Source organism: Mus musculus, chromosome 12 (assembly GCF_000001635.26).
Source record: "Mus musculus strain C57BL/6J chromosome 12, GRCm38.p6 C57BL/6J".
Taxonomy (NCBI): Eukaryota; Metazoa; Chordata; class Mammalia; order Rodentia; family Muridae; genus Mus; species Mus musculus.
Genome location: NC_000078.6, coordinates 118888814 through 118901174, shown reverse-complemented (window position 1 = coordinate 118901174; position 12361 = coordinate 118888814). Strand labels below are relative to the sequence as shown.

The window sequence follows — 12361 nt, the reverse complement described above, 5'->3', positions numbered from 1 at the left end:
CTGAGTCATCTTACCAGTCCATCTTAACAGCACTCTGAGGGGCATGCATGTGTGCGTACACATATGTGTCTGTGCTTATCTGTGGCTTATGCTGAGATGGCCCAGCACTAAGTGTTAAGCATTAAATAATATAAGGATATTTCTGAGATCAGGTTATTTTTCACCTAAAATAATGAAACTTTGATTCATGTATTAGAATAAATCTAAAACTAAAAAAGATTCTTAGAATTAGAGACAAGAGTTCACAAGGAAATGGCAGAGAAAAAAAATAGCAAGAAGAAAAAAAAAATCACACCCAGCACAAATTTTTTTCATTGCTTTGTTTTGAGGCAGAGCATCATTAAGAAGCTCAGGCTGGCTTTGAACCCATGAGACTCCTTTCTCAGCCTCCAAAGGCTAGACTTAAAGACCTGTGCTTCACCTAGCTCCAGAAATGTCAATGAAGGAAAAGTTTAATTTTCATTTCCTCAGAAACTAAGACCTCACTTAAAGGGATATCTATTGATGTGTGCTCAGTGGTGTTTCTCTGCAGATCATGTGAGGTTATGTATATAACCATGGCCTGTCGTATTAAAAGTAAATAAGACATTGTTCATCATATTCAGGTTACTGGCACAGCAGCAGCGCACTGAACATGATGCTTGAATAAGTGTAGGAACAGGGTTGTATGCAGGAGGAAAAGAACAACTTGCTAGCCAGGTGTACTAGTTTATGTCTGTAATCTCAGGGCAAGAGAATTACTCCAAGTTCCAGGGTAACTCATTTCACATAATGAATTCAAGGCCAGCCTGGGCTATATGGTGAGGATAGATTGATGATGATGATGATGACGAAGATAGATTGATTGATAGATAATAGATAGAAAGATAGATAGAATAGATAATAGATACATGATAGATTGATGACAGATGGATGATAGGACAAATATCAATTTTCTTCAAATTATTTTATTAAAATTAACTTTTAGGGCTGGAGAGATGGCTCAGAGGCTAAGATAGTTCACTGACTATTCTTCCAGAGGGCCTGAGTTCAGTTCCCAGCAACCACATGGTGGCTCCCAACCATCTGTAATGGGATTCGATGCCCTCTTCTGGTATGTCTGAGGACAGCTACAGTATACGCACATAAATTTTTTTAATTAACTTCTATAAAACAATTAAGATTTTAATCTAATTGAGAGAATGAGTATAATGCAAATTGTCTTATTCTTACTTTAAGTGAGTTTTTTTTTTTAATGTCGATGTGAGGGCCTATACATATTTGGCCAGAGGCCAGAGGAGGACATCAGACATCTGTGTCACTTGCTTCCTTATTTCTTTGAGACAAGGATGAACCTGGAGCTAGGCTGGTACCAGAACACCCCATCAATCTGTCTCCGGCTCCTGCAGTGGTGTGGTTACAGGTGCATATGCTAAGGACCAGAACTTAGGCCTTCATGCTCTCAAAGCAAGTGCTTTTATCCACTGAGGCACCTTTCAACTACAAGATAAAAATTTAAAGTTCTGTTAGAATATGAACTCTCTAGAAGAGTTAAGGAAGCTCTCTAAGGTTTTATTAGATTGGATTTCAATTCTAAAAGAGGGCCAAAGACCTCAATCTTACTAGCTTACATGGGCAAAAAAATCTGTAAAACATATTTAGCACAGTACTTGTCTAATAGGCAATAGGTTGGTGTGAACAGCCAGTACATTTGAAATGCTAGTTACAGCCTTAAGCAGAAAATGTCAGTCCTGATAAATCCATGGAAACCCCCCTGCTCCCAAAAAGTGGTATTTTTTTCTTTATTGTGCCAATGTGCTAAAAATTTTTCATACTGCCTATTTTTCACCCTGTCTCAGAAAAAAAGAAGGAAAGACAGAGAGAGAGAGAGAGAGAGAGAGAGAGAGAGAGAGAGAGAGGAGGGAGGGAGGGAGGGAGGGAGGGAGGGAGGGAGGGAGGGAGGGAGGGAAAAAAAGGAGGGAGGGAGGGGGGAGGAAGGGAGGGAGGGAGGGAGAGAGGGAGGGAGGGAGGGAGAGAGGGAGGGAGGGAGGGGGAAGGAAGGGAGAAGAATATCCTGGAGGGCTCAGCAGATAAAAACAGTTGCTGTACAGTGTGGTAACCTGATCTCCAACCACCAGAAGCCCTACTTCTGGTCGAAGCAAACAACTGACTCCACAGTTGACCTTTATAAAAGCATGTGTATGCACACATAGAGAGATACACACAAACGCAAATAAAAAATAAAATTAAAAAATAGAACATTGCCCAGCTTGAACCTTTATAAGCATCCAATTAGTGCTGGTGATCATATGAAACTTCTTTATTGCAACTAAAAATGCTGCTTTTACAACAGCTTTTGAACAAGCCAAAATACTTAACTGAGAAAGAGAGAGAGAGAGAGAGAGAGAGAGAGAGAGAGAGAGAGAGAGAGAGAGAGAGAGAAGATATGATTACAATAGGAGCAGGTTCAAAATTATTTGGGACTAAGAACTCTAACTCTGGCTATGGAATGTGTGGTGTAATTACAACAACCTTAAGATATGAGGGTCAGACTGTTTTGTACTACAGCTGCAGAAACATGGAAGCAGCATCCCCTCCGTATCCATTAGACACACGGAAGTGGAGGCATTGATAGTCCCTCTGTGCTCAATTAGGAGGAACAGAGTTCTCAATGGGTAGTCATTGCATGCTGCACTGTATAGAGCTTTTAGGAGTCTTGGTCACCAGTTTTTCTTGTTGGAGATAGTCCTTCTAGATGATGAGACAACATTTGTTGTTGAACACTTTCATGGCTATGCATTTGCATAGAGAAAGATATATATTATATATAAGATAATTTATTTTTCATGCATATTAAACCATATGCATATAAAACCAGCTTTTAGTAAAAGTTATATCAATAAATCATTAAGTTATTAAAGTGGAAAAAAAAGTAATTGTGATGGGTCTGGAAAGATGGCTCAGTGGTTAAGGACACATATTGCTCTTGTAGAAGACCTGGGTTAAGTATCCAGCACCCACATGGTAGCTCAAAACTATCTGTAATGTCAATCCCAGAAAATCCAATGTCCACCTCTGGCCTCCAAGGGCACCAAGCATACCCATGGTACACAGACATTACATGTAGGCAAAACTCCCATACACATAAAATACAAATAAATAAATCCATTTTCAAAAAGCAGTACCTATAGAATAAATGGTCAGGTTGTGTACACTTTGAACTAGATAACTTTAAGGTGTAAAGTGAGACAAGACTTCCAAGTGTGAGGGAGTCTGCTACTTCTCTAATACAAGTTCACATAAATGTTCGCTTGACCACATAAGGGTGACATCACACCCAGTGTGATGGGTAATCTTCATGTCAGACAAAGAGTGACTCGCCTGCTAACTCCTTACTCAAGAAGAGAGATTGGAGATGAGTCTAGAAATAATTTAGTGTCATATTTCTATCCTGTAAACTTAGTTAAATCATATTCCAGTTCCTGCATTACACAATTTCAGTCATAATTTGTCAAGTATATTAGTGTGAATATTTATGAGACAAACCCCTAATAATAATGTCTTAGTTAGAAATCTTTAACTAATGGCCCAAAATATATAATCTTCTATATTATATGTGTACATACACACAGTCAGCTTTTGTGAATTTGTCCAACAAATTCTTTTTCAGATGACAAATATTCTCACTGTTACTTTTAGAAGCTCTGATACTTTGAGAACTATGATCAAAACACATTGGTGAAATGCAGCCACAAAACCTCTCTTAAGAAAGTTGGATCACACCGCCTCTTTAACTGGCATTGTTTTAGCCCAAAGTAATGGCTTATTGCCCACCAATCTGTCAACAGACTCTCATATAATAAGTAGTTTTAATAAAAGTATAAGACCATTTCAGATTCTTGCGGAATCTAGACTCCACAAGATTACAAGGTATTGTTGTTTCTGTAACTTCTAGTAACACTGTCATCAGTCAGAGCTCTTACTTCGTTTTCACACAAGAAAATTCTACCATCACCATGGGGCACATCTGTGCCACCAACAGACCCAATGCTAATGCCAAGATCTCTGCTCGTTGAAGCTATAATTATGCTACCTTGAGAAATCATAAACGCTTACATCATTTATTAATTTCAGAGCCAATGAGCTGATCAGTTTGTGCTAGTATATTAACTTGGGCAATGATGATCTCATTTCTTGATTTCTGACATGGGAAGTATATAAAACAGCTTGATAGTCCTTTTGAGCCAAGCAACATTAGTTGTTATTGAAATGACTTTATTTAGCACAGTATAAGCTGACATATAATTATAACCCTGCCTTGAGGTTTTAGGCTAAGTTTATTAAGAATGGTTATCAAGTGTGTACCAAAATCTGACATCCAAATCTATGATAAATGCATGATAAATTCTATGCTTTTCTACAAAAAGCACACTGCTGAATTATAGCAATGAGTAAATATAGTTCGCATGTATTACATTATGGCAAGCTTTTATCTGTTTCTAATTCTTACTTCTTCTCATAAATATTTTCACTACCACCACTTATAATACATCTTAGCAGATTCCACTTCAGGTTGTTCTCTCTCAGGTTTTTTAAAGTATTCTCATGTATAGTTGTTCTACATACGAATTATTATCTAACTTTTCAGTCACTTTAAGCTCTATTCTCAAGAAATAGAAACAAACTGAATAGTAAGTAGCATTAACATATGTAAACCCATTGTGAGTCATGAAATTCACTCAAAAGAACTTTATATATAAATCTTTATATATGTAATCTTTATACATACATATCTTCATATTAATATAGAAATAATCACCAACACACACACAGAGAGAGAGAGAGAGAGAGAGGGAGAGAGAGAGAGAGAGAGTTGCTATGTAGCCTAGGCTGGCCTCAAATTAGGTAGCAACCCAGGATGTCCTTAAACTCAAGATCCCCCTGCCTAAGCTTTCCAAGATAACACATATGTACCACCCAATTGTCTATCAAAATAATCTAGTTATCAAAAATTGACGAGGCTGGAGAAATGGCTCAGTGGTTAAAAGCACTGATTGCTCTTCCAGAGGTCCTGAGTTCAATTCCCAGCAACCACATGGTGTTCCACAACCATCTGTAATGGGATCTGATGCCCTCTTCTAGTGTGTCTGAGGACAGTGACAGTGTACTCCTATACATTAAATAAATAAATAAATAAATGAATAAATATTTAAAAATTGACTATTGATGTTGCTCTCCCAGTTTCTTCAGCTCCAAGCAACAGTTGTTAAACCAGTAACAACATGATAACAAAGTCTGCATTCTGGATGCAGCTCTTCCACAGCTACTATCAAATTTAATGAAGTTAACCATTATCTATCTTTTTCTTTTGGTCTGGCTGGTAAATAAGCCACTTAGAAAAATCACTTTGGGGCTGGCAAGATGGCTCAGCAGGTAAGAGCACTGACTGCTCTTCCGAGGGTCCTGAGTTCAAATCCCAACAACCACATGGTGACTCACAACCACCCATGATGAGATCTGATGCCCTTTTCTGGTGCATCTGAAGATAGCTACAGTGTACTAACATATAATAATAAATAAATCTTAAAAAAAAAAAAAGAAAAACCACTTTGGTTTAAGTCTCATTTTCATATTTTATGTAGAAATTTTGGTTTTCCATTTCAAATTTCCTAATTTTTCTAAATGTTGTTTTCCTACAAAATGTGAGTATGATAAGTATTCACAGTGGTAGTACTTATTTTTTATTTTCTTAGTGTGTGATCTAATGAGAACACACAGTGCTTCATATGTTACAGTTGTAAGCATGGCATTAACAGGGCAGATTCTGTAGCCACCACTGTATTCTCTTTCTATCAGCTTGCTGTTTTCAGATTCAACATGTAAATGAGATAAGGCAGCATCTAACCCTTTGTTAGTTCTGGAGTGATTTCAGTTGATTAACCTCTGTCCTTATTATGAGCCTCACTTTGCTACACTTTAGCCCAGCTGGTTATTTTTTATTATATGCCACACATTAGGAATTTGGCAATTTAGATGCCAGGTATTTCTATCTTTCTATGTATTCTTGAGTTTTATTCTACAATGAGTTAAAAGTCACCAGGGGTTTATTCCATTCAAGTGTTTAGGTGATGACTTGCTCAGCAGGACTGGAGTCTACTCCAAGGCAAGGCCATTCTGTACACCCTACCCGAAGCCCTGCGAATTGCAAACCTCTCAGTCTGGCTAGTATGATTAGGCACAATATATCTTCAGTTCCCATGTGAATGCATTTTTTCAGATAAATACTTAAAAAGCACCTTCTGTGGCTGTCCTGGTTCGTCTCAATTTAGCCCTTTTGCTCTGGTTAATATGCTGCAAGCTGATTAGAATCCTTGGCCCCTCAGCTTTGCTCATTCAATCCAGAAAGTAGCTGAGGCAATCACTGTTTGCCTGCCATCTCTGTTCCTAGATACTGGATGTCTTATATAGAATGCCTTGAAAACCATCACTTCAAATACATACTACTTTATCTATTTCTTTCTGTTTGTGATAGAAAATAAATCAGTTACTCCATCTTGGCCAGAAGCAGATGTTCTTCCATGTAGAATGTTACTATAATTACATCCTGAGATTCCTTCATTTTCCCAGGCTATGTATATAGTTTTCTTACCAGTTATACCTTCAACTGCTTTTTAAAATGATTTATTCAGTTTTATGTTATGGTTTGCCTGCATGTATATCTGTGTAAGGGTATCAGATTCTCTGAAACTAAAGTTTCAGACAGTTGTGAGGGTGTTGGGATTTGAACCTGGGTCCTTTGGAAGAGCAGCTAGTGCTTTTAACGGCTAAGTCACTTCTCAAGCCCCACCCCCATTACTTTTTTATAATTTACTGAAAACTATATAATTTGTAAGAGGTGTAGTTTGACAAAACCCATCAAGTATGTGAGAGAATCTATTTTCTAGCAGTTAAGAATCTGGTCTGAAATTAAGATCTCTGACCCACTTGGAGTTGAGTTTTGTGTAGGGTGAGAAATAAGATATTTTTTCATTCTTTTACATATGGGCATCCGGTTTTCCAGGCACCATTTGCTGAAAAAGATGTCTGTCTTAGTTGGGTTACTGTTGCTATGACAAAGCAGGAGGAAGGAGTTTCCACTGAGGAAAGAAAGCCAAGGCAGGAACTCAAATCAGATAAGAACCTGGAGGTTGGAGATGATGCAGAGGCCATGAAGGAGTGTTGCTTACTGGCTTGGTCCCCATGGCTTGTGCAGCCTGCTTTCTTATAGAACCCATGAGCACTAGCCCAAGGATGACCCCACCCACAAAGGGCTTGGTCCTCCTCCATCAATCACCAATTATGAAAATACCCTACAGGCCTGCCCACATGTTATTCTCGTGGAGTCATTTTGTCAACTGAGGCTTCCTCTCAGATGCCCCTAGTTCCTATCAAGTTGACATAAAAACCAGCCAGAACAGTGTCTTTCCTTCTTTATGTATTTTTTGGCATCTTTGTAAAAAAGTCAGGTGGCTCAGTGTAGAGGCACATGCCTTTAATCTCAGCCCTTGAAAGACAGAGGAAGGAGGATCTCTATGAGTTCAAGACTACTCTATACTGAGTTCCCTACCAGTCAGAGCTGTACACTGAGAACCTCTTCTCTTTATTTTTCTTCATAGCACTAAAGACATTTAACATTTTAGTGCATTGCCTAAGTACCAAGCTTTCTACCCAAAGAAGAATCATAAGACCTGTAGCTCTTTGTTTATGCATTTTATCTGGGGGCAGGGGGACTGAGACAGAGTCTCATATAGGCTGGCCTCGAACCCACTTTGTAGACCAATCTGGCCTTGAACTCACAGAGAACCACCAAGTGCTGTGTCTGAAGGCTTTACCTTAGGCATGTAGTACTTACATAACAATTGTAAAGACACTTCTACTTATTCAAAGATTACTCTTGTAATATTTTTTTGCCTTGGGCTACAGTGTCTCCACCTCCCTTTCTGGCTTGATATTACCACTTACACCTTCACTTAATGAGACCAATCTGTTAAGTAAAAAAAAAAAAGATAAATATATGAAGCACACACTTGAATGAAGAGAACTTTTAATCTTTCCATTTAACACTACTAGGATACATAGCTGAGTTTTGGTCTTCTATCACTGTGGGAGAAGGAACAGGGCCAGGTGTTAGAGGCTAGATATGATGAATCAGGCGTGCAGGCATTGTGTCAAAAAAAAAAAAAAAAAGTTGAGGGGAGCAGCCAGAGCAAGGTGAGAAAGGTGCTATGCATGGAAAGTTAGTCTCTGTGACAACAAATGGATTGTACATGGAATATAAGCCTATTAAGAAAAATTAGGAGTCAAACATGGTAGCACATGCCGGTAATCTCAGCACAGAGGCAGGAGAATTTCCATAAGTTCCAAGCCAGCCAGATTAAGTGTGAAATCTCATCTAAAAACACAAATAGGTAAAAGGAGAGGAGGATAGGGTAGGGTGGGATGGGGTAGGGTGGGTGTGGTGTGCAACAGGGGAAGGAAGGGAAGGGAAGGGGAAGAAAGGAAAATGGGAGACCCAGATTTTTCACTTGTGAAGAGAGAGAACAAATAAGGAGAGGGGAAAACTGAAACTAACCTTGTAGCCTTGAATGGGAATTGGAAAAACTGCAGAGACTCTTGGATTTCAAGAAATTTTAGATAAGTAAATGTAGATGTAAATACATAAACATACACACTCACACACACATACACATACATGCACAAACACGTACACACTCATACATACACACACATGCACAGACATTCACACACTCACACATACACACATACATGCACACACATACACACATGCACACACACACACACACACACATACACAAATACACTCACTCACATACACACACATGCTCAAACATGCAGACACACATACACTTATACACACACACTCTCATGCACACACACTCACACACACATCATACACTCACATATGCACATGCACACACACACTACCTCCCAGTTCTGCTCACTAGCAGTCACAATGAGCACAAGTAGCACAGATCTGTGCTGCACTTTCCTACAAGAGCTCTTGTCTCTCCGTGCTCCCTCAGATGCAGTCTAGGACTCACAGAGGTGCCTAGAGCTCAGCACAGCTATGAGATGAGCAAGAATGACTGATGGAAGTCATGTGACAGGTTAACTGTGCCAAAACTATGCAAAAATCTCAGGTTTGTCAATTCCATAAGGAAATATTGTTAAAATAGAAGTTGACAATTCACCTTAGAATCTTTTTAGAGACGAAGAGTTGATTTTAATAAATATGTAAGCTAAAGCACAGGATTCTTTTTATGCAACTATAATACATGAAACCTTTGTGAAAGTTAATATACACAATTTAAACCATGCTTTCCAGGCACTTAAATTTTAAGTGCATGACATTATGCCGGTCTGTAAAACTGGTACTTTAGTGGTATTAAACATTAAGATATTTTCCCACTGAATGTAACAACAATTTCATAACAGCAAGCACTAGAGAATGCTTCGCAAAAGACTAATTCACTCTTACCTTTTGCTATGTTGCTTTTGCTCACAGTCCTCATTACTCTGCCACTTTTTCAAGATACTGGGTTTATTTTCATAAGTTGCTGAGTTAGGGGGCTGGAGAGATCACTCGACATTTGTCATTCCAGCCTCACCAGAACTTGAGGGATCATCAGAGCCCACATAAAGGTGGATGGAAAGAAATATCTCACAGAGTTGTCCTCTGACCTCTCCATGAGGGCTGCACACACACACACACACACACACACACACACACACACACACACTGTAGTAATAATAATTTAGAAGTTATGATTGAGATAGGGTATGAATTCCATATGAATTACTATGTGTGTATGTGCATAAACACAGAACATCTTTCAGGAGACAAAGAAATCCTATTACTTCAATTCTCAATATACTTAATTTTTATCAGAATGTGAAATCACATGCAGCTAAAAAGAACTCTTGGAATAACCTTATAACTGGTCATATTTGCAGGTCACAGTGGTGGTATACACCCTTAATCCCAGCATTCAACAGGCAGAGGCAGGTGGACCTCTGGTAGTTCTAAGCCAGCCTGGTCTACACAGTGAGCTCTAGGACAGCCAGTACTATGAAGAGAGACCCTGTCCTAAAATAAATAAATAAATAAATAAAACAAAGCAGGTCATATTTAATTCAAATAATCTAAAACTTGTACCATGCTTCTACATTCTGTATGTATACTGTGTAGCTGTCTCAATACTGCATGTAAGGTTGAAAAATGAAAGGATTCCTTAACTAGGTTTTCAAAAAAATAGATGTCCTCATTAATCTTTGAAAATAGTCTTAAAGAACAATGTAAGTTTAAAAGCACCTCATTTTGCAGGAAATTAGAAGAATTCTTCTAAATTTAACTCCCCACTCCACATATGTCTGACTCTAGGCAGCAACTTCAAGACTTGGGATCGTAACACAAGATGTGAGCAACATGAGTCTGTCCATTCTCATCTCCTTCATATATGGATGGGAGATGACACTCCTGATTCTCAGCTTCGCGCCTGTACTTGCGGTGACAGGAATGATTCAAACCGCAGCAATGGCTGGCTTTGCCAACAGGGATAAGCAGGCGCTCAAGCGTGCTGGAAAGGTAAGGTGCAGGCTCTTGTTTCCACCTTGAGGATGATAATAAGAGTATCCACCTACAGATCCATACATTAAACAAAGCATTATTGTTATACAAAACCCTTAGGATGGCAACCAGAAGATAGCAGGCACATTTAACAGTGTCCTCCATTATTACTGTTACTGTCAAGTTGATTTTTCGAATGCCATGGATCCTCATCCTCTATTTACTGGATAATTAAAATTTCTCAAATAATAATTCTGGGCATTTTATTTTTCAAAATGTCAGGAAATCTAACAGTTACTGAGTACAAGACATTAATATTGATGACACCTAAATAACTCTACTTTTAATAATCAATAGTCAATGAACAGTTCATGCAACTATATATTCTTTTCCCACATTTAAGCTTTTCAGAATCAACCACAGTACAAAAAACAAAACAAAACAAAACAAAACAAAACAAAACAAAACAAAACAAAACAAAAAACACAGTTTTTGAGGTTTAGGAAAACACTGCCATATAGTTAACCATCTGGGATGAAAGAGGTTCATGTGACCTAATGACTGCCCTCACCGGGGCATCTTCCCTGTATAGTGCTGTGATGTCAAGCATTTATCATTCTTCTACACACCTGTTCCTCTAGTGGCTAGCAACGCATTACTATCTCAGGATGCCTACTATTACATTGTGTTTTAATGCTTGGCCTGGGGAGGTATTCTGGGTTTGGTTTTGTTTAGGTATCTTTGTATGCTACATTCCTTTTTATCCTGACAGCATTTCAGAAGACACAGCATGCAAGTACTGGATCTTTTCTGAGTATACATTCCAGGCCTTAGACTTTTTCTCTCTTCACGTGGCTTCAAAGCTCTGCCATACTGATGGCAGATTGATTTCATATTCTCTGAATATGAAAATGACTTTAATGTCACCTAGAGTCCACATTAACAGTAACTGAACTAGAGCTAGAATAGTATACACATCACAAATACTCTTAAATGCAGACAGTTACTTAGTGATCTGGTTTGCCCGACCTTGGACCTTTCCACATTTCTTATACTAGATAAGAAGCCTTGGAATGTCTACTTGTGCTGGATAAACTGCTCAGCAAATATTTGTCTCAGAGGTAGTGTTTACCCTCCCAGTATGCTTTTAAAATGGTGATAATTTGGAAATTTTCTAAATTATTAAGACATTAATTAGATTTTTTATCTCATTTTTTGTGTCATAAGATTAACCTGACACTGTACAATTAGTAATTGCCTTTAAATTAGGCAATTTGAGTCTGTACCTGCAGCTTTTAACAAGTCAATTTAGCAGCCAGAGAGATGGCTCAGCAGGTAAAGGCACTTGCTACCACACCTAATGACTGGAATTTGATCCTGGAATCCTGCATGGTGAAGGAGAAAACTACCACTCGAAGTTGTCCTCTGTCCTCCCCATGGATGTAGAAGCACACCCTACCCTCTCCCATACACAATCACATACATCATCAATCAATCAATCAACATAAATTTAAGGATTTAGTAATAAGAGATGCTGGGTTTGTGTTCCTGCACAAAACATCATGACCTAGAAGCAAGATGTGGAAAAGGGCTTATTCAAATTACTTCTACACTGCTGTTCATCACCAAGGGAAGTCATGGCAGGAACACACACAGCACAAGAACTTGGAGGCAGGAACTGATGCAGAGGCCACGATGGGGCACTGCTTATTGGATTGTTTCCCCTGGCTTGCTCAGCTTGCTTTCTTATAGAAT

The 12361-nt window shown here is 38.6% G+C and overlaps 1 protein-coding gene across 3 annotated transcripts in view; it reads left to right on the top strand.

Moving 5' to 3' along the window:
- Abcb5 (ATP-binding cassette, sub-family B (MDR/TAP), member 5) overlaps positions 1 to 12361 on the top strand; it is a 98949-nt gene that overhangs the window by 65260 nt on the left and 21328 nt on the right. For all 3 annotated transcript variants that reach the window (XM_006516370.3, NM_029961.2, XM_017315245.2), the window contains one exon: positions 10421 to 10624. In XM_006516370.3, the coding sequence (XP_006516433.1) occupies positions 10421 to 10624 (204 nt within the window). The remainder of the gene's footprint in view (positions 1 to 10420; positions 10625 to 12361) is intronic.